At 60.5% G+C, this 20,243-nt stretch overlaps 1 protein-coding gene across 1 annotated transcript; it reads right to left on the bottom strand.

Annotated features, from left to right (window-relative positions):
• Nucleotides 1-13: 13 nt before the first annotated feature.
• On the bottom strand, nucleotides 14-19,177 carry TNPO3 (transportin 3). The gene is made up of 23 exons (XM_050324748.1): nucleotides 19,015-19,177; nucleotides 16,065-16,265; nucleotides 15,471-15,544; nucleotides 14,651-14,807; nucleotides 13,096-13,239; nucleotides 11,667-11,842; nucleotides 10,592-10,730; nucleotides 9,420-9,566; nucleotides 8,682-8,789; nucleotides 8,242-8,333; nucleotides 7,267-7,406; nucleotides 7,007-7,198; nucleotides 5,615-5,706; nucleotides 4,553-4,629; nucleotides 4,254-4,314; nucleotides 3,696-3,836; nucleotides 3,043-3,159; nucleotides 2,508-2,602; nucleotides 2,241-2,397; nucleotides 1,718-1,885; nucleotides 1,349-1,461; nucleotides 619-709; nucleotides 14-537 (listed from the first exon to the last, which is right to left on the bottom strand). Exons 1-22 carry the CDS (start codon nucleotides 19,138-19,140, stop codon nucleotides 649-651), a joined length of 2,778 nt encoding a protein of 925 aa, XP_050180705.1. The 5' UTR covers nucleotides 19,141-19,177; the 3' UTR covers nucleotides 14-537; nucleotides 619-648.
• Nucleotides 19,178-20,243: the final 1,066 nt, after the last annotated feature.

The raw sequence follows: 20,243 nt of genomic DNA, 5'->3' as shown, positions 1-20,243 counted from the left end.
AAGCAGAACAAAATAAAATATAAATCTCTATTTGCAGAGTCCATCCCACCCGTGTCGCCTCTGGGAGTCGGCACCAGGCAGGGCGCGGTGGGCTCAGGGGGCAGTGCCCCAGGACCCCCCCGACTGACCCCCATCTTCCTAAAAGAATTTGTATTGTTTGCTTTCTGTTTGTTGTTTTGTTTTTTTTTTTTTCTTTTTTTTCCTTTCTTTTTCTCTTTTTTTTTTTTTTGTCTCCATTTCACAGAAAGTTTTTCTAACTTCCTTGTTTTTGCTGCCGGGCAAATCCGTGTGGATCCGTCTGACTCCGGTGTCTGGAGGATCTTGGAGTTGGGTGTTGGGGGGGGTTTTCTTTCCCCGTTTTGGGCTGTTTCTCTCGTGGCGGTGTGCCGAGATCTGGGCCGTGGATGCGCCGGGCAGGCGGAACCCCCAGGTCGTCCTCCCGCGGCCCCGGGACGCGCTGGAGCGGGCGAGAGCCCTCGGCTGATTGTGGGACACATTCTTGGGTTGCTCTTTCCTGTCTTCTCCTTAAAGACATTCCTGGCAGGGGGAAGGGAGGGTCAGCCCTTCGCCCCTGCTGTCCCAGGGGGTGACAGAGCCTGGAAGCACGTGGGCCCTTACCTGGGAGACAGGAGCCGTACGCAGCCGGAGCTATCGGAACAGGCGGGTGAAGTCCCTCAGAGCCCAGCACACTTGTTTACATTCCTCAGCACTGCGAGACAAGGGCTGACATCAGCGGGTGGCACCAGGGGGGTGACACTTAAGGGGATGTCTGGGATGTTGGGGAAAGTGTCCTGCCGAGGGATGGGATCTGGGAGCTTGGCTTCTGGGAGCTTGGCTCTGAGATGTTGGGAGAGACAAAGGGACAATTGCTGGGACAGAACAGGCTCAGCAGCCCCCGGAGGGGACCCCTGTGCCACCATGGCAGTGGCTGGGTGAAAGGAACCAGCTTCCCAGGGCACTTGGCCTCCGGGATTTGTCCAGCACCGAGACAGGGCCGGGCAGAGAGAGTCGATGTTCCCACACTGGCCAGAGGCCCCGGGCAGATCTGGCTCTGGCCCTGAGAATGGACAGGCCCGGGCAGGGCCCAGCAGTCGGAGCTGGTGACTCACAGGGACAAGGAGGTGGCTCAGGAAGGGGCAGGGATTGGGCCAGGTGGAAAAACCCGTCTGGCCACGGCAAAGGGGACACGGGCCCTCCACGACTCCTGCTGGGCCCCGGGAGCAGGGATGGAACAGCCCAGCAGGAGGGACTCTGTGGGCAGGGCTGGGGGCTCTGGGGCTGCTGGAAGCTGTCCCATGGGAAGCAGCAGGCTCCAGGATATCCCAGCTGGAGACCTGGCCCTGCTCACCTGGTGACCTGCTTGTGGAAGTCGGTGAGCTGTTTGTGTGTCACCTGGATGGCTCCACCCGTGGTTTCCTTTGGCAACCCCTTCAGTGAGTTCTCCAGCCAGCGGCAGAACGTCTGTGCCAGGGACACGGAGGAACTTGGGATGAGGAGCCAAACGTGGCTCCTGGGTCCTGCCTCGAGGGAGCTCTGGGGTCCCACGGGGGCAGCTCAGGGCTGCAGCCCGACCCTCTGGGGGTTCATCCCACCCCTCTGGAGTCCAGCCTGACCCTTTGGGAGCTAATCCCACCCCTCTGGATTCCAGCCCCACCCTTTGGGAGCTCAGACCAGCCCTTTGGGGGTCCATCCCCTCCCAGGGGAGCTGTGCCCTCACCGGGCGGTCGATCTGCATGATCTCCCAGAGCACCTCGGCGACGTCAGGCAGGGTGTAGGGCGGGAGGCAGAAGCAGCACGTGTGCAGGAGCTGGTTCACGAGCTGCTGTCCCAGCTGGGTCATCACCTGGTTGATGAGCTCCTTCCGCACTTCGAAGTCTTCCTCGTGCTGTGGGAAGGAGGAGGAGGAGGAGGAGGAGGAGGAGGTGAGCAGGGCCTGGGACAGGGACACGCTCCTCACCCTGGAGGTGACTCCCAGAGCTTCTCCGCCAGCAGAGTGGCTGGGAGGACCACAGGACAAAGATGATGGGGCTGGACAGGGCTTGGGGCAACCAGGTCTGGCAGGAGGGGGGTGGAACGAGATGGGCTTTAAGGTCCCTTCCCACCAAACCACTCCACGATTCTGTGATGACAACCCCATGGAAGAAGTGCCCCCGAGCAACGTCCCCACAGAGGAGGAGCCCCCTGAGCAACATCCCCACAGAGGAAGAGCCCCCTAAGGAAGGTCCCCGTGGGTCACCCACGTCGTTGGCCACGCCGGTGTGGATGAGATCCCGCAGGAATTTCATGACGCTGCAGTTGGCGTCCCGGTGGTCCAGGGTGGTGGCGGCGATGGCCCACTGCAGGATGGGGATCATCACCTGGCTGCGCAGGAGGGTGACGGGGCTGCGCTGGATAAACCTGCCCGGGAGGATGGACGGGCGTCAGGGGCAGCTCCTGCCCCCTCCCATCCCCTCAGGGACCCTCCCCGGGGCCGGGGGGCTGGGTGGGGCTGGGGGAGCGGGGGGCACCTGGCTGCCAGGCGGAACAGGTCATCCACAGTGTCCGGGTGGTTCTGGAGGCCGTTGGGCTGCTCGAGGAGCTGGAAGGTGGGGATGCAGAGAGCCTGGGGAGGGACAGGGATCCATCAGCAACTACCTGGGATAACTCCTCCAACTCCCCTTCCCTGCACGGCCTGGGGCTGCCCCATCCCTGGGAGTGTCCATGGCCAGACTGGACAGGGTTTGGAGCAATCTGGGATAAGGGGAGGTGTCCCTGCCCACGGCAGGGGGTGGGACTGGGTGGGCTTCAAGGTCCCCTCCCACCCAAACCAGTATGATGTTCTACAGATTGGACATTAGGGAAAATTCCTTCCTGGAAAGGGCTGTCCAGCCCTGGCACACCTGCCCAGGGCAGGGGTGGAGTCCCCATCCCTGGAGGGATTTCAAAGCCCTGTGGATGTGGCACTTGGGGACACGGGTGGCCTTGGCAGTGCTGGGGGGATGTTTGGACTCAGAGGCCTTTTCCAGCCTCGGTGATTCCATGACTTGGCCGGGAGGGCCCCACCTGCAGCATGTCGAGCAGGCCCTGCCGGCAGCCCTCCTCCATGCCGTACTCATCCACCAGGATGCTGCCCAGGTAGAGGAAACAGGAGTGCTGGTGTTCCCGGTACACATTCACCATCTGGGGAGACAGGAACCCTGGCACAGTCACCCCCTGATCCACCCCTTGATCCCACATCCCCCTCCAAGCCCAGCCTGAGCCAGTGTCCCAGTCTGTCCACAGTGGGTAGGGACATCCCAAAGGACTCGCTCAGATCTGGCCTCACACCTGGGGGCGTATCTGTGCTGCAGCTCCCAGAGCCAGCACAGCTTCCCCTCCGAGCTCACCAGGAGCCTGGAGCGGAGCAGGGAACACCCAGCACTGGCATTCCCAGGCTCTGCCATCAGGCCGGGTTACCTCTCCGAGGAGCAGGTTTCACACCCCCTCCCAAATCACAGACATGCCCGCGGGGCTCCCACGACCACCCCCTGGGCCCTTCCCGCCACTCCAAAGCCTCCCTTGCTCCTCAAGGGTTCGTGCCGGAATCCCCAAAACTGCTGGGCTTTACCACAGCGCCTCCCAGAGCCACCCTGGGCTGTGACCCAACTGCAGGCCACACGACGCCCCTGGGTGCCCCAATGTGAGCAGCATCCCTGGGCCCCCCCGGCGTGGGGTACCTGCGTGACGAGGGGCTGCAGCAGCGCGGCCGAGCCCTTTCCGACGCAGCGCACGGCGAAGCGCAGGCAGCGGCAGCACCGCTCCACGATCCGGTTGTCGGCACTGTGCTTGTTCAGGGTCTCCGACAGCACCGGCCAGATCTGGGCACGGGCAGGCAGGAAAGGTCACACACACACACTCCTACCACCCACAACTCCCTCCCGATCCCCAAAACATCTGAATCCCAGAGCAGGCAGGCGGCTGCGGGAGAAAAGGAACTTTCCGGGGAGCTTGGAGCAGTTTGTCCCCTCTGGAGCAGCGCCAACGGGATACGGGCAGGGAAATCGGACACCTGAGATTCCAGGAAGTCAAAGATACAGATTTCCCGCCATTCCCCCAGCCCCTGATTCCAGGAGGGATGGGACAGCACTCCCCAGCTCCTCTCCCCTGGGCAGAGGCACCATTGGACACGTGGATCTGCCAACATCCAGGGACAGGGACCCTGTATGACACCCCCAGAACCCCCATCCCCTGAACCCCCCGAGCCCCCTTCCCAAATCCCAGATGCTCCCACGCACCTCCTGAATGACTTTTTGGCACGGGTGGACCTGGCCGTTCTCGACAATGGGGTTGGTGTGTCTGTGGGAACAGCCAAGGATTAAGGGGGGTTGGTTGGGATTAAAGCCGAGGAAACAGGTTGGAGCTGCAGGAAGGGGACCAGGAAGAGGCTTGGGGGGCTCAAGAGCTGGAACCGGGGGAAGTAGCAGCTTCCAGCCCATTCCCCATGGGCTGGGGAGAAGGAGCCGGCACAGATTCAGGATCAGGGCTCTGGGGGAGCAGCTCTGCCCCAGATGTGCTCCAGCTCCTCCTTCCTCACCTGAAGATGACGGCGAGTCGATCCAGGGGCACTGTAGGGTCTGAGGAGAGGCCATTGCTTGGCTCCTGAGAGAGCAGCTGGAAAACAAGGGAAAAGGATGGGATTTCAGGACCACAGGCAGGCCTCTGCTCCCAGGGAGCACAGCTGGCCCAGCAGCCCCGGTCTTGGCCACACACAGAGGGTGCCCTGACAGATCAGAGGCTTCTCCCTGGGTCTCCTCCAGAGCCTGTTCCGAGGGGTCTCAGAGGAGCAGGGTGGGAGGTGGAAGGAGCCAGCCAGGGGGCAAGGGCCGCAGGAGGAGCTCCCCAGAACCATGGGCACATCCTCTTCCTGAGGCTTCTCTCCCTCCTCCTGCCATCCTGAGATTTCTACTCTGTTCTCCTGGGTCTGCATGAAAAGGTCACTCAGGCCAACAGAGTTCTGGGACAGAACACGACCTTTTGGGGCTCTGTGTCCCACAGGGAAGTTGATTTCCATCCTGGAGAGACAGGGTGGAAGCTGCCCATGACAGTGGGATCAGGAAGGTTCCTGGGCTCCTGGCACAGAAACTGAGTTCCAGGGATCATTCTCTTTCCGTGTAACATAGCACACACCACCAGCTTGGTGTTTCCCAGTCAGGGGAGGCTTAGGGATGGCTTTGGTCCTGGACTCATCCTGTGTGAGGGCTGGGCTCTGTTCCCAGGGAACAAAGCACAGGGTGAGAGGAAACAGTCTCAAGCTGTGCCAGGCGAGGGTCAGGTTGCATATTGGGAAAACTCCTTCAGGGAAAGGGCTGTCCAGCCCTGGCACAGCTGCCCAGAGCAGGAGTGGAGTCCCCATCCCTGGGGGGATTTCAAAGCCCTGGGGATGTGGCACTTGGGGACACGGGTTAGTGGCAGCCTTGGCAGCGCTGGGGAAACACTGGACTCGACAGGCTCTGGGGGCTTTTCCAAACCAAACCATTTCGTGCCTCCAGGATACACCTCTGGCTCTGAGGACACAGCTGCTGTGGCAGGGCTGGGGCATGGGCAGCCACCGTCCCTCCCAGCTGCTGTCCCCACCGTCTCCCCACTCTGGACGCACCTTCTTGAGCGCCAGCACCTGCACGGCACAGAGCTCGCTCAGACACTCCGCGATCTTCTCCAGGGGCAGCCGGGCCAGCACCAGCGCCGTCCCTGCAAGGACACGGGAGCTCAGGAGCAGGGACACAGCATTCCCAAATGGAACAGCTCCAGGAGAGGGCAGGGACTGGGAGGGTTTCCCTGCAGTCGAACCAGCGGGGTGGGAAGCGATGCCCACATGTCAGGCAGATGGACACCACGAGCACATCTGGGCCCCCTGGAATGTCCCCGGTGTCCCTGTGCCTGCCCAGCAGCACCACGATGCCCCGGGAAGTTCCAGGGAAGGTGTTTCAGGGCTCCCAGCCACGGAACGTGAGGAGTGCTGAGCCACTCCCACTCTCCCATGGGCAGCTGTGGCACAGCCTGGCTCTGGCATTCACAGGGCTGCTGCGGTGCCAACGACACCAGGGGAACATCTCCCTGGCTCAGGAATTCCTGGTGTCGTTCTAAGGGAGGGGCAGAAAGCCCTCTGGGATGGAGAGGAGGAGCTCTGCTGGTGCTGCTGCATTCAGCCAGGACTGCACACGAGTGGGACAGGGGGACTTGTGTCTCCAGCCCCAGGAAGGCTCCCTGGCACACGCTCCAGAGTTGCTCTGGGTTAACGGCTCCAGTGGCACGTGAATCCATCGGGAATCTTTAAGGCACATCCCCAAAACCAGTTGTGGCTGAAGAGGCACACAGTGCCCAATGCTCAGTGAGATGCCAACACTCCGAGCGCAAATTGGAGTTAAAACCCCCATTCTTGGGCCACGATTCTCTAAAATCACCAGCACTGCTGATTTCCCACCCTCTGTGTCCAGCAGCTGATTCCCAGCATACGGATGAAGCACCGACCCACTGTCAGCCTGGCTGGGAGCATTTCCCATGTGCTCTTCCCACAGGTCCAGCCCAGAGATGCTCCATGGGATGGGGACAGTTACCAATCCCAAAGGATTTACTTCTGTCTCCTGCCCCAAGGAAGCTGCTGAGGAGACTCTGAATGTGCAATGTGGGCACATTGGGACAAACCCTGTGAGGATGGGGCTCAGCACTCTGGGGAGCAAACCCTATGGATGCCCCAGCAGTTTTCCATAGACATCCCAGCAATTCTCCATGGACACCTCAGCAGAGCCCATGGATACCCTGGCAGTTGTCCTTGCACACCCTAGCAGATTCCATGGATATACCTCAGCAGTTCCCATGGATACCGCAGCAGTTGCCCATGGGTACCCCTGCAGATCCCACGAATACCCCAGCATGGATATCCTGGCGGTTCCCCACAGTTACCCTTGCAGATCCCATGGATACCCCAACAGTTCCCCACGGACACCCCCTCTGATCCCGCAGATCCCAGGGATCCCCGTCCACGCCGTACCCTTGAGCAGCCCCACGGCGGCCTCGGGGGACAGTGCGAAGGAGTCGAGGGCGCGGGCGATCTCCAGGAGGCCGGAGAAGTGCTGGGCCATGTGGTCCCGGCACACGGAGCAGATGTTGTGGATGGCCTTGGCGGCAGCCGACGCCAGGCGCCGGTCACAGAGCCCCTTCATCAGGTAGCCGAGCACGGGATCTGCGGAGACAACGGGGTCAGGGGGGCGGCGGGCGCGGCACGGGCGCGGCAGTGGGCGCGGCACTCACCCAGGAATTGCGGGTTCCTGTCCACCACCTCGCTCATCTCGCCCACCAGCTCGATGCTGGTGTAGCGCACGGCCGTGTGCACCGACTCCGGCAGCCGCACCACCCCCTCCAGCACCTCCACCAGCGTCGGGTTGTTCTCCCTGCGGGAAAGGCACCTGGATGAGCCTCCAGGAGCCACCGCAGCCGCGATGCGGGGCTGGGAGGGGGCTGCTGGAGCCGGGATCTGGGCACACAACAGCACAGGGAACACTGAACTCCTCCAGGGAGAGCTGGGCATGAGGAAAGGGGCATTCCATCAACTGAGGAAAGTTCCAGTGTGGGAGGGGGTGACGAGGCGGTCCCGGACCAGAGCCTTGTGGGACATGCTGGTGGGAGCAGAGTCCCCAGTGCTCCAAGGCAGTGCTCCCGGGAACAAGGAATTGGGATAGAATGAGCAGGAGCAGCCTTCATACAGATAATGGGAGCTGTTGATGTGTAGGGACAAAGGTGACTCCTCCAGCTCCCTGGGAAGGCAGGAATGACAATCCGAGGGCCCAGGGAAGGGAAGGACAGCATTTCCAGCCCAGTGAAGGCCAGCCAGGCTGTCACACTGATGGCAGTGCCCAGGACTCGCTGCACTCACTGCCCCAAGTGTCACCTCTCCCATGCTTCCAATAACAGGGGAGGAAAAAGACTCCATGTGATTTAACCTTCCCTAAAGATATGTAGGAAAAGTCTACCCAGAGGTAGAAAGATCTGGATGTGGAAGGATCCACAATGAATAGTTTGGGTTGGAAAGAACCTTAGAGCCCATCCAGTGCCACCCCCTGCCACGGGCAGGGACACCTTCCACTAGCCCAGGTTGCTCCAAGCCCCATCCAACCTGGCCTTGGGCACTCCCAGGGATGGGAATGTCCTTGGGATATCTGTGTTGGCTCTGTTACACTGAGGCAGCCCCAGTCCCCTCCCAGCCCGGGCTGGGCTGTTGGCACTCACTGGTCGACGCTCTTGGCTATGGAGGCCATGATGAAGAGCACGGCTTCCGTCACCTCCCAGGGCGGATTCCCATCCTTCAGGGTGGCGTAGAGCTGTGGGGGGGAAGGCACAGTCACTGGAGGAGCCAGGAACCCAGGGCAGTCTGGCCACCAATCCCACCCTGCGAGGTGGCCTCACTCCAGAGCTCCCCCTCCCACTCCACCCCACCAAGCCCCCTGGTCCTCAACGCCCCTCACCCTCCAAACCCAAAATCCTGAGCCCCTCCCCAACCCGTCCTGCTGCTCCCACACCTCCTGCTCCCCCTGACAAGTTCCCCACACACACTTCCTTGTGCACGAGGAGGTGTGGGTGTGTGACCTCCTCCCGGCCCAAAGGCCACCAGGGCTCGGTGACCTCCCGTGGGACGATGCCCGCACCTCACGACGCCCCCTCAAACCCACCTGGGCAAAACACTCCACGGAGCCCACCAGGAAGATCAAGTCTTTCACCAGGTCCGAGACGCGCATCCGGAACTCCCCGAAGTCATCCGTCTCCTCCGGGACACCCTCCTGAGGGAGAGGAGGGAGAGCACAAGGCTGGGGGCAGCTCAGGGGAATTCGGATTCCCACTCAGCCACAGCTGGTTTTATGGAGCTCCATCTTTCCCGCCCTCCTGTCCCAGACCAGCCTGCCTGAGGGATTGGAGAGCTGTGCCCAAGGAAAACGTGAGCAGCCTGAGCACACACGGAGTATTCCTGCTCTGACAGGCACAGGAAGGGATGGGAACCAAGGGGATGAGAGCTGAGGAGGAGAGGGAAGGGGGATAAAGAATCCCACACGCCACAGAGGAAGATGACAGCACTGTGTCTGGCCAGCCATGAGAACTTCATCACAACAAAACTGCCCCGAGCAGGGACAACGCAGCCAAGCAAGAACTGACTGACAGAGAGAGGTTTAACGCAGCACATTTAACCCCTCTCACTCCTCCCTGGCGTTGCTGCAAGCACAGGATGCCGCCCTGCAGAGCTCCAGGGCTCCAGAGAGCCCCTGGCATGCACAGCCAGACACATCCCACTGTCCCAGCTGTTCCAGAGGGACACACACATCCCAGGGACACAGCCCCTGCCCTGGCTGTTCCACAGGGACACACACATCCCAGGGACACAGCCCCTGCCCCAGCTGTTCCAGAGGGGACCGTACGTGGTCGGAGTCGAGCTGGCAGTGCCGGGCCAGCGCGTGGAGCAGGCGCTGGATGTAGGCTTTGAAGATGCTGTGGATGACGGCATCGTCTGTCTTGTACAGGTGCTCCCCCAGTCGGTACCAGAAGTTGAAGGAAATTTCTACCACCTGTTTGGAAAGAGAAATCCAGCGTTTTGTTACCAGCAGCACATTTTTTTCCCCCCTGCTCTGCCGGTGCTCCCAATGGAGGAACCCTCCCTGGGGGCTGGCAGTGATGGTGCCGCAGATCTCCATTGGTGCTGCTGCGTCACACAATGGTGACAGCTCCCCCAGATCCACCCATTTCTCTGCCTATCACTCAATAAAGGGTTTGGAACACCGCAGGTCACCCTGAACACCTGCCCCACCTGCCTCTCCTCCAACCTGGGACCACCCTGGAGCAGGGCCCATGGCTCTGGGAGCAGCTTGGGCTGGAAGCAGACGCTGCTCCATGGCCCCTTTGTTGTGGTTTCTTTTATTTACTGTGTGGTTATTGCAGAAAAACCACAAGTGCAGATTTGCTCAGGAGCAGCTGTAGAGCTCCATGGTCCCCTCAGCGCTGCTGGCACAGGATGAGGTTGTAGCCAAGGAAAACTGAGCTTAACAGAGCTGGGAAGGGAGGAAAAGGGTCCTGGGGATCGCAGTGAGTGCTCGGGGCCTCTTGGGGCACAGTTCTACACCTTCCACGGCAAATGAGCCATGCACTGAACACAGGCAGGGATCACCTACTGGGAGTGAACTAACAGTTTGGGAAGAATAAAAGGATAAAGAATTAAATAAAGGATAAAAAGAGACCAAGCCTTAACAACATGCTCTGTACCTAAGGCAGGGCAGGAGCTTTGATGCTGCTGAACCAACGTTTCAGTCACTCACAGGGCAAAGCTCCCAGGAGCCACAAATCCCCCCCAAGCTCAACTTTAACAGATGGAAAAGCACTAACAGGGGTTTCAGGGTGCTAAGACACCAGACAATCCAGGGTGCTCAGCCAGAGTCCTGCCCATGAGCACAGAGTGGGCGTTCCAGAGCCACAGCTCACAGGAATCAAAGCATCGACCATGTGGCGACAGAGGAGAGAGCTCTCCCGCTTTGGCCCGGCTCTGGAGGGTGGGATTTGGGATGAGGTGAGCAGAGGGACGTGGCTGCACCCCACTCACCTCGTACTGTGGGTGCCCAGCACAGATAAGCAGCAGCTCCAGCGTCCGCAGGTCGCCCAGGCCCTGCCCCGGGGTGCACACGATCTTATCCAGGAAGGTCTCGCACAGCTCGGTGAACACACGGCAGTAATTGAGCACCCTGGAGAGAGAGAGCACAGGGCTCGGGTGGGATCATCCCCAGGGGCTCGGGTTGGATCATCCCCAGGGCCTGGATCACCCTCAGGGGCCAATACCCCGGCGTGGGGCAGGGCTGGGCTGGAACACGCCCAGAGAAACCCCAACTTCTGCTTTGTCAGCAGCTGGAAATGCTGAACCAGGGGAAGCTGGTGCAAACACCAACTTTTTTGCAATAGGCAAATTTGTTGCAGTGTTGATCTGGTACTTCTCCAAAAGCCCTGTGCCAGGTGTCAGGGCTGATGGTGTCACTGCGATGCAGCTGAGTCCTGCCCAGCCCCCAGAGGGGCCATGGGGCAGAACACAGAGACACAAACCTATTTCCAACAACAAACCCAGGATGTCCCTGTGTGGAACAGCTGCCAGGCAGAAACCCAGCCTGGGAGCTGGGCTGAGCATCCAGCTCTGCTCGGCTTTGGGATCCCAGAGCAGAGGGAAGAGGGAACACCCTGAGCCACACACGGCACCAAACCCAGGGCATCTCCTCACATCGACCCTCTGGGGGAGAGGCCCGAGAGAAGCCATTACTTTTGGGCTTTGGTTTAACATTCTTGTTCTGGAGAGCTTTAGGAAATCCTAAAGCTCCTGAAGGTGAAATCCCTTTTCTCCAAGCTGAGCACTGCCCCCAGCTCCCTCAGCCGTTCCTGCTGCTCCAGCCCCTTCCCAGTTCCACTCCCTTCCCTGCACACGCTCCAGCCCCTCCATGGCTCTCCTGTTGGGAGGTGCCCAGAACTGCCCCCAGGATTCAGGGTGTGACCCCACAAGTGCAGGGACAGGCCCTGGCCCAGCCCCACCACTGCTGGTGTTCCTGGCACTGGTCTCTGGTTTGGAGCTGACACAGCCCCAGCCAGGTCAGTGCTGCCCTGCCCGCCCCTCACAGGTCACCATCCCTGTCCCTCACTTGTCCAGGTCCTCCCGGGCCACAGCCATGTGATAGGCACTCTCGAGGGTGAGGACGCCCTGGAAGAGCTGCAGGGCCAGTGGCAGGTTGGTCTCCACGTTCTCGATGGCGTAGAGGGCCGAGCACACGCAGTCCGACGCTGCCTCGTGCAGGTTGGATGAGGTCTTGTCCTGTTGCTGCAAGACGGGGAGCCCAGTGATTATCAGGGAATCAGGGAATATCCTGAACTGGAAGGGATCATTGATCCAACCCCTGGCTCTGCCCAGGACACGACAACAATACCACCCTGTCCCTGAGAGCATTGTCCAAATGCTCCTTGAGCTCTGGCAGCCTTGGGGCTGTGCCCACTGCCCTGGGGAGCCTGTTCAGTGCCAACCACCCTCTGGGGAAAGGACATTTTCCTGAGATCCAACCTGAGCCTGCCCTGGCACAGCTCCAGCCCTTCCCTGGGTCCTGCCCTGGTCACCAGGGCAGAGATTGGAGCTGCCCTTCAGCTACCCCAAATACAACATGAAATCAAGACAGTAATGAAACCCTCATTTTTTGTTCCCCAAATGCTTGGATTTGACCTTGGAGGTCTGTTCCAACCCAAAGGATTCCAGGGAAACATTTTGCAGAGGTCCTGCACAGCCACAGCCCCCGCAGCTGACTCCTACCAGCCCTGCAAGCTGCTTCCCTGGCCACTCCAGGTCAAACTGATCCTTTCCAAGAGACCCCAGCGACTTCCCTGGCAAAGACAGGAGCGAAAATGCCAGCTGGAATCCAGGGCAGCTCCAGAGCAAGGAAAAACCATCGTGCTGTTCACCACCTGGCTGGGCACAGAGCCACTACAGCCATTCAGAGGGATGGGAAGTGGGGAGTCCTCGGTGGGCATGGAGACGAGGTCTGTCACAGGCACGTGTGGAATATTGACCAGGGATGGTCTAGGGGGGTCAGGGAATGTCAGGAATGGTGACTGAGTGAGGGGGATTCACAGGCACTTTCCCAGCTTCCTGGAGTCCCATCTATTTGGGGAGGAGGCAGGACATGCTGAGAAGGAGGAGGAAGAAAACAGGGAGGAAACAAAGGAGCAGAGACTCTTTTTGAGTCCTTCTGAATGAGAACTCCCTGGATTGGGGAAACAATTCCTGGTGCCACCGGAGGTGGGAGGGGAGGAAGGAAAAAATGCCTGATTTAAAGCGCTGCTAACACACTAAACAAGCTGCTGAGCCCCACGGCCTGTCCTGGGGGTGGCTCCAAGCAGGATCCTGCATTATTCCTTGGGAGTCCTTATTTGCCTTTGTCATTGATTGAATCACGAGAAGGAGGGATCCTGTGGGAGAGGGGGAGTAGGGACAGACAATCCCTGGCTGCAGCAGAAACCTCAATTCCTTGATGGTTCCATTCCCTGCCCCCACCTGGCACCCCCTAGTTCCCAGGAAACACTCACCAGCACCTCGAAGAGGAGGGACAGCAACTTGCTGTTGGCCATGAAGGTGCTGTCCAGAACACCCAGGTTGAACCAGCTCCCCAGGCACCGGAAGATTTTGATGAGCATCTTCTCCTCGTTTCCTGCCTTCTCCACACACGTCACCTGCGGGGAAAACACCAGAGAACCCATCAGGATCCCACTCCCACAGGTGATCCACAGCAAAAAAACATTCCAAAGCGGGCTGCTCTCAGTGTCCCCCTCTCCAGCAGCCCTCAACCTGTCAAGAGGGAGGGACAGAGCCAAGATCCTCTGTCAGCTCCAGCTGCTGTCCCAGGAGCAGGAAGAGCAGTTGGAGTGTTCCCCTCATTCCCAGCCCATCGGGTTCCTGCAGGATCCCATCTCAGACCGTCTCACAGCCATCAGGGATGTTCACAAAACCCAATTTAATCCTTCTCCCCACAAACCACCTGCACAGAGAAGCTGGTGCTGAGGGTCAGACCTGCCCTGAGGGACATCCTGAAGACAGAGCAGGGATGTGGGATGGCAGCAGCTCATTCCCAGCGCTGGCCAACACCTCTGCTGAGCCCCAGCACCACCAGCAGCCCTGCCCAAAATCCACACCAACGGAAGCCTCAGCCTTGCCAGGCACAGGGAAAAGAGGAAGAAGTGGACAGGCAGGGCCTAGAAAATGATCCCATATCCCCTAACACAGGGGGCCAGGAATCCTGCAGGAGAGCTTCCAGAGATCCATTCTCTCCACTTGATGCTTCGATCCTGAAGGTGGAATGTTGGACCTTGTCACAGTCCTTGGAACACTGTTTTCACCCCCCCCATTTTGTAACTGAAAAAAGGGGAATTTGGCACTTAAATCCCACACAGAAAATGTCAGTATTTGGCTCTTCAGGCAGGTGGCAGAAATGCCTGTGCTGGGATCGAGAGGGAAATCTCAGGACAGCTCCAGGCAGGTGCAGAGGGAGCAGGAACAGGAAGTGTCTGGCCCTCGGCAATCCTGTGCCAGCCAGGATATCCCAGGGGTCCCGGGAAAAGCTGGAGATCACTGTGGGGACAACATGGCCTGGGAACTCGAGGAAAGTGAAAGGAGTTTCAGACTGAGTGAGAACTTGCTCAGACAACTTATCCCAGGAACAGGTGGAGCCAGGCTGCCCCAGTGGCTGTGGCAGCACTGGCAGGGATCTCTGCTGGGATAAACACAGAATGGGGAAAGAGAATCTCCTCAAACAACACCTGAGCTGTTGCTGAGCAGATGACACAGCTCAGCTCTGTGTCCTGATATACAGGTCAAGAGGAAACAGCCTCAGGCTGTGCTAGGCGAGATTTAGGTAGGATATTGAGAAAAATTCCTTCCTGGAAATGGTTCTCCAGCCCTGGCACAGCTGCCCAGGGCAGGGGGGGAGTCCCCAGCCCTGGAGGGATTTCAAAGCCCTGTGGATGTGGCACTTGGGGACATGGGAGAGTGGTGGCCTTGGCAGTGCTGGGGAGGGCTGGACTCGATGGGCTCCAACCCAGGCAATTCCAGGATTCCCTGACCGTGGCTGGGTGCTGTGGAGCTCACCAGCAGCGACACGACGGTGCTGGAGTAGTAGGCCAGGTCCTCGATGATCTCGGTGCGGCGGTTGGCCCCGATCCGCAGGGACCGGCTGTGAACCTCCTCGGGCAGCACCGTCAGGATCTCCAGCAGGAACGGCAGCGATGTGACGTCATTGCTGTACCTGGGGGGCGGGGGGAGCCACGGGGGGGACACCTCAGCTCCGGGGAACAGCACACCGAGAGCCAGAGGGACGTCCCAGCCCGCGGAGAGAGATGGGGCTGGGTGGGCTTTAAGGTCCCTTCCCACCCAAACCACCCCACGATTCCACGATTCCAGAGGACTCAGCCCTGCCCATGGGGCACAGCCCTGCTGAGAGGAGTCTCAGCCCAAGGATTTCCAACAGAGAAGTGACAGGAGCTTTCCCAGCCCACGAGTCCAGGTGCCACCAGATGGACAAATCCCACCTCCCCCTGCTGCCCACAGACAGGGGGCCACCTCAGCGTCGGTGTCACCATGCAGCAGGGTGTGGCACCCCATGGGGGACACCTGGGGACACCCCACAGCTCCAGCCTCGCTGCTCCACCCCACCAGGGCTGAAGCCAGAGGGTGAGGGATCATCCCTAACAAAGCAGGGATGAGGGGAAGCACTGAGCCCCGGGGTTGGGAGCAGGGAAGTGTGAACAGAGCCACTCCAGAGCCACAAGCAGACCCCGCTGCCACCATCCTGGGCACGGAAATCAGGGATCCAGGGGAGAAAAATTCCTTCTCCTGGACCCCACGGGACCACCTGCCCACCACCTGCCCGTGAAACAATTCCAGGTTCGGAGAGAGGACAGGCACTCACTTCTCCACCAGTGTCTGCACACAGCCCTTCCACGAAGCCATCTGCAGGGCGAGGTCGGCGATGGCCAGAGCCAGCTGTGGGGAGTGGGGAAAACACAGATCAGTGTGGGCACGGCTGGCACGTGCCAGGAGAAAGGGGCTGCAGGGCTGGCAGGGAACTCCGGAATCCACCCCCAACGCCTCTGCCTATGCCCAATCCCTGTGGTGACACCCACCACCCTGCTGGAGTACTTAGGATCAGACAGGCACCCTGGTCTCAGCCTGGAGGTGGCAGATCCCCCCCACATCCCAGGAATATATGGATAATGGGAAGGAAGGCAGTGAAGAGTGCAGAGAAATCCCCCTGGACACCCAGGGCACTGCCAGGTTGGGTCTTCATGGCAGAGCACAGGGAGGAGCTGTTGCTCCTTTCCAAACAGCAAAGGAAGATCCAGTAATGGATGTGGCTGAAGGAACCAAGAGATGAAGGAGCGGAGGGAGACCAATCCCATGCCAGGCTGGGAGCAGGGACCAGCCATCCCCGTCCTCCAGCCCAGCAAACAGCCCTGGGAGCAGGACACAGAGCGAGCAGCTCCCTCCCCCTGCCAGCACCCACCTGTGTGACAATGACCGGGGACAGGTCCTTCAAGTTCTGGATGTGGGACAGCAAAGAGTCCCGCAGCGAGGCGTGGGAATCCGTGGGGAGCTCGTAGAAGGAAGTTTGGATCTTCATCTTCATGGTCTGCGCCGCGAAGTAGCAGGACTCCACATCCTGGTGGATCTGCAGCAGCTGGTCCGAGATCTCCCAGGCATGGACCTGTGGGAAAAGCAGGGCGTAGTCAGAGGGCAGGGCTGGAGCAGCACTGAGGGGTCGGGGGGCTGCAGACACAGCCCAGAGCCCCACGGAGACACAGCCTTGTCTGCTGCAGCAAATCCAGGGGAGGCCATCCAGGAGGTGCTTCCAGGGCTGGAGTGGTCATTGGGTGGGTGGTCGTTAAGGTCCCTTCCCACCCAACTCATTCCATGATTCCACCACGCCAGGCTGCCACCCCCAGCACTGCCATCACTGGGAAAATCGCTTTATGGGATTCCAGAAGAGACCTCCCCGAGAGGGAACGAGGGCAGTGGGTCACGGGGCTGGAAGAGGGGGGATATTCTTCTTTTTTTTTACCCTTAGGGGAGGAAAAAGCCAGTTCCAACCACAGTCATGGATGGACAAACACCACACCCCGAAAGGAGGAGCTCCCCAAACACTGCTCTTGGGTTCAGCGTGGCTAAAAATCCCAAATCCAGCTGATGTGAAAACCTGGGAGCAGAACCTCAGCCAAGTCCAGGAGCTTCACAGCCCTTGTCTCTGAGAGCCTTTGGGCCACAAGACTTCCCTGAGCTCGACCAGTGGGACATAAAAGGGGACAATAATCCCCTTTTCAAACATCTCCCCTGGCAGGACAGTGGTGCCAGCAGTGATGGGCTCTGCCCCCACCAGTGCTCCAGACCCTGACCCTTCTTTCCCAGCTGCCTCCTTGCCACGTGCTGTTCCCTGCTCAGTAACTCCAACATCCTGCCACAGCACTCTCCTAACAGGGAGTGAGAGAAACCCAGAGGTACTGCTGATGGAAACCCCCCCTCTGGATTTATTTATCCTCACCAGGAAATTCCCAAGCTGGGGAAGGAACAAAAAAGTTAAGCGACTCAACACCTGCAACAGCCACAATCCAACCCCACCCCACGAAACCCTTTCCCTGTTCTGTGATGATTTCCCAGGACCCAAATCCTCCCAAACCAGCCCCAGAGCTCAGGGATAATCCCTCTGGGAGCCACCCAACTCAGCACAGACAGCACGATTATTCACGGGGCCGCGGTCACCAATGACCACGGGAAGCTGTTCCCATCCATCCATCCAGGCACATCCAGGAATTCCACGGAGCCCCTGAGAGCTTGGACGCCCTCAGGCAGCTCCAACCACGCTGACCTGGGATGATGTGCAGGGAAATCTCACTCTGAGGGAAGGTTTAGCAGGAACAGGGCGGGAAGAGCTTAAAGGAATGTCAGGAGATAAGTTAACCCCCAGCCCTCGGAGCCCTCCTGCCATGGGGATGGGATGGAAGAGCCGGGGTGCTCACCTGGGAAGGGAAGGCTCCAGGGAAGCCTTGGAGCATCTTCCAGTGCCTCAGGGGGCTTCCTAATCACAGGCTGTGCCCAAGCAGACTCCAGGTGTCCCTCCTTGGCCCAAACCCACACCTGAGCCCCCTGTCCTGCCAGGGACCTGAGGACACCCCAAACTCAAACCTGGGACACTTGGAAAATAACTGGGATTCGTCCTTAGGCCCAGCAAAATAAACCTGGGAAAGGATGAAGCCACACAAACACGATATAAAGAGAGAAGTAGGAATGTTGCTACCCTGGAGCTGAGCTAAATTATTATTATTATTATTATTATTACTATTATTATTTAAAAACCCAACCTGGATGACACAGGGAAGAGCCCAGAGAAACCAGAGCAGAGGAAAACCAAGCCCAGGATTTTTCCTTGTCAGAGATCCTGGCCCTGGGTGGGGGGGGCGGGGGGTGTTGGGGCACTCAGGAATACAAATTAGACCCCTCAAAATCCAAACTCCCCGTGGGATGGAGCTGCCTTTCCCGAGGACATCCTTTATCCAAAAGGAATGGTGGGAGTCTTCCCACCCCCAGCCCAGTCCAGAAGGAGCAGGGCAGGAACTGGGATCCCCTGGAGCAGGGAGGGGCAGGACGGCCCTCCCCAGCCCCAGCCCCCGGGAAGGGTTTGGGAGGCACAGGAAGGAGGATGAGGAGCCCGGGGGTGAGACAAGGAGAGACTCCAGCTCTGGGAAGGGCGGAACAAAGTGGCTCCAGCGGGACAAGGAGAGGCCACGGGAGACGATCCAAGCCCCCGAACCGGGGGAAGGAGCCGCGTGAGGGTTCTGGGCACGAGGCTTCGGCCGCGATGCCCTCCCTTCCTCTCGGTTCCCTCCCGTCGGCCGGCAGGAGGAGCCGGGGGGAGCCCACACCTTCCCCGACACCTCCCGGGGCCGCTCACTCCTCCCCGGCCTCCCGCAGCGCTGTGCCAACCACGCCGGCCCATCGTACCTGGTGTTAATCACGGAGCCATGGAATGGGTTGGGTGGGAAGGGACCTTAAAGCCCACCCAGTGCCACCCCTGCCGTGGGCAGGGACACCTCCCACTGGCCCAGGCTGCTCCAGCCTGGCCTTGGGCACTTCCAGGGATCCAGGGGCAGCCACAGCTTCTCTGGGCAACCTGGGCCAGGGCCTCCCCACCCTCCCAGCCAGCAATTCCTTCCCCAGTATCCCATCTAACCCTGCCCTCTGGCACTGGGGAAGGCCCGTCCCTCCAGTCCCCTGTCCCCGGTCCCTCCCTCCGCGCTCCCGGGGTCGGGGCGGGCACAGCGCGGCGGGGGCGGCAGCGCCGGGACCGGAGCTCCCCGGGGCTCCCCGTGGCTCCTCAGAGATCCCCGGGGCCGCCGCTCCCGCCCCGCCCCGCCCCGGATGGGGCCCGAGGCCTCGGCGCGGCCCCCCGCGGCGGCTCTCACCGAGCGCTGCAGCTCGCCGAGCCAGCAGCTGGCGCGCTCCTTGCCGCTGGGGTCGGGGTCGTGGTAGAGCGCCTGCACGGCCTGGCGGACGAGCTGCAGGCTGGGCTGGCCCTGCCCGCGCTCCATGGCCGGTCCCCTCAGCGCCGCCCGCCCGCCGCCATGGCCGCTCCGCCGCCGCGCCGCCCCCCCCCGCCGCCGCGCCCCGAGAGCCTTCCGTTCCGCCCGCCTTCCGTTCCGCCCGCCTCCCGCCCCGCCGCCGCCCGGCTCCGCCACGCCTCTCCCGCGCCGTCGTGTCCCATCACATCCTATTCCGTCCCGTTTCGTCCCGTCCTTTCCCGGCTCGGCGCGGTTTGTCCCACCAAGCCCACACCACCCCAGCAACACCTCCTCCCTGGCCCGGCCCGGAACGGGTTTCCGGCGGTGCGTTGGTCAAAGGAGTCCGGGTGCACCCGGCGCGGCGGGAAGGAACAGCGACCCCCTGAATCCCCCCAAAACCGGGCCCGGAGACCCCCGAATCCCCCAAACCGGGCCAGAGACCCCTCTGAATCCCCCCCAAAACTGGGCCCGGAGACGCACCTGAACCTCCCAAAACGGGGCCCAGAGACCCCCCCTGAACCTCCCAAAACCGGGCCCGGAGACTCCCCCAGTCCCAGTGAACGGGGTCCCAGAGCCCCCCGCCCCAGTGAACCAGGGGGATTGACCCCTGGCACACAAGGATTGACCCCTGGCACACGGAGATTGACCCCTGGCACACGGGGATTGACCCCTGGCACGCAAGGATAGACCCCTGGCACACAAGGATTGCCCTCGGCGCCTCCTCTGCTCCTGGGGAAACAGGGGGCTCCTGGGGGAACAGGGATGGGCCCCCTGCCCGTCAGTGCCGACTGTTCCAGGATGGGAATCACTAATTATGGGCAGAGCAGGATCCCAGCCCGGGGAGGGGTTTATTGGGGGCAAATCCACACGTTCCAAGCCCCCCAGTCCCGATGGATATAGCCCTGGCCCTGAGGCCGTGTGGGGTGGGACTTCTCCGAGCTGAAGAACGGCAGGGAATTGCCACCAAACTCCTTCCATGCATCCACAAGCCTCGGGAATCCCCGTGGAGCAGGGCAGGGCGATGGTGTGGCAGCATCTGGATGGTGTTTTAACTGAACACCCCCTGCCCGTGGAAAGCAGGGAATGAATTCCTGGTTTTACTTTGCTCGTGTTTAGAGCTTTTTCCTTCCCCT

This window comes from Myiozetetes cayanensis, unplaced genomic scaffold, assembly GCF_022539395.1.
Source record: "Myiozetetes cayanensis isolate MyiCay16 unplaced genomic scaffold, myiCay2020 scf3, whole genome shotgun sequence".
NCBI lineage: Eukaryota > Metazoa > Chordata > Aves > Passeriformes > Tyrannidae > Myiozetetes > Myiozetetes cayanensis.
Note: the sequence above shows the minus strand (reverse complement) of the source record. Positions and strands in the feature narration are given on the sequence as shown.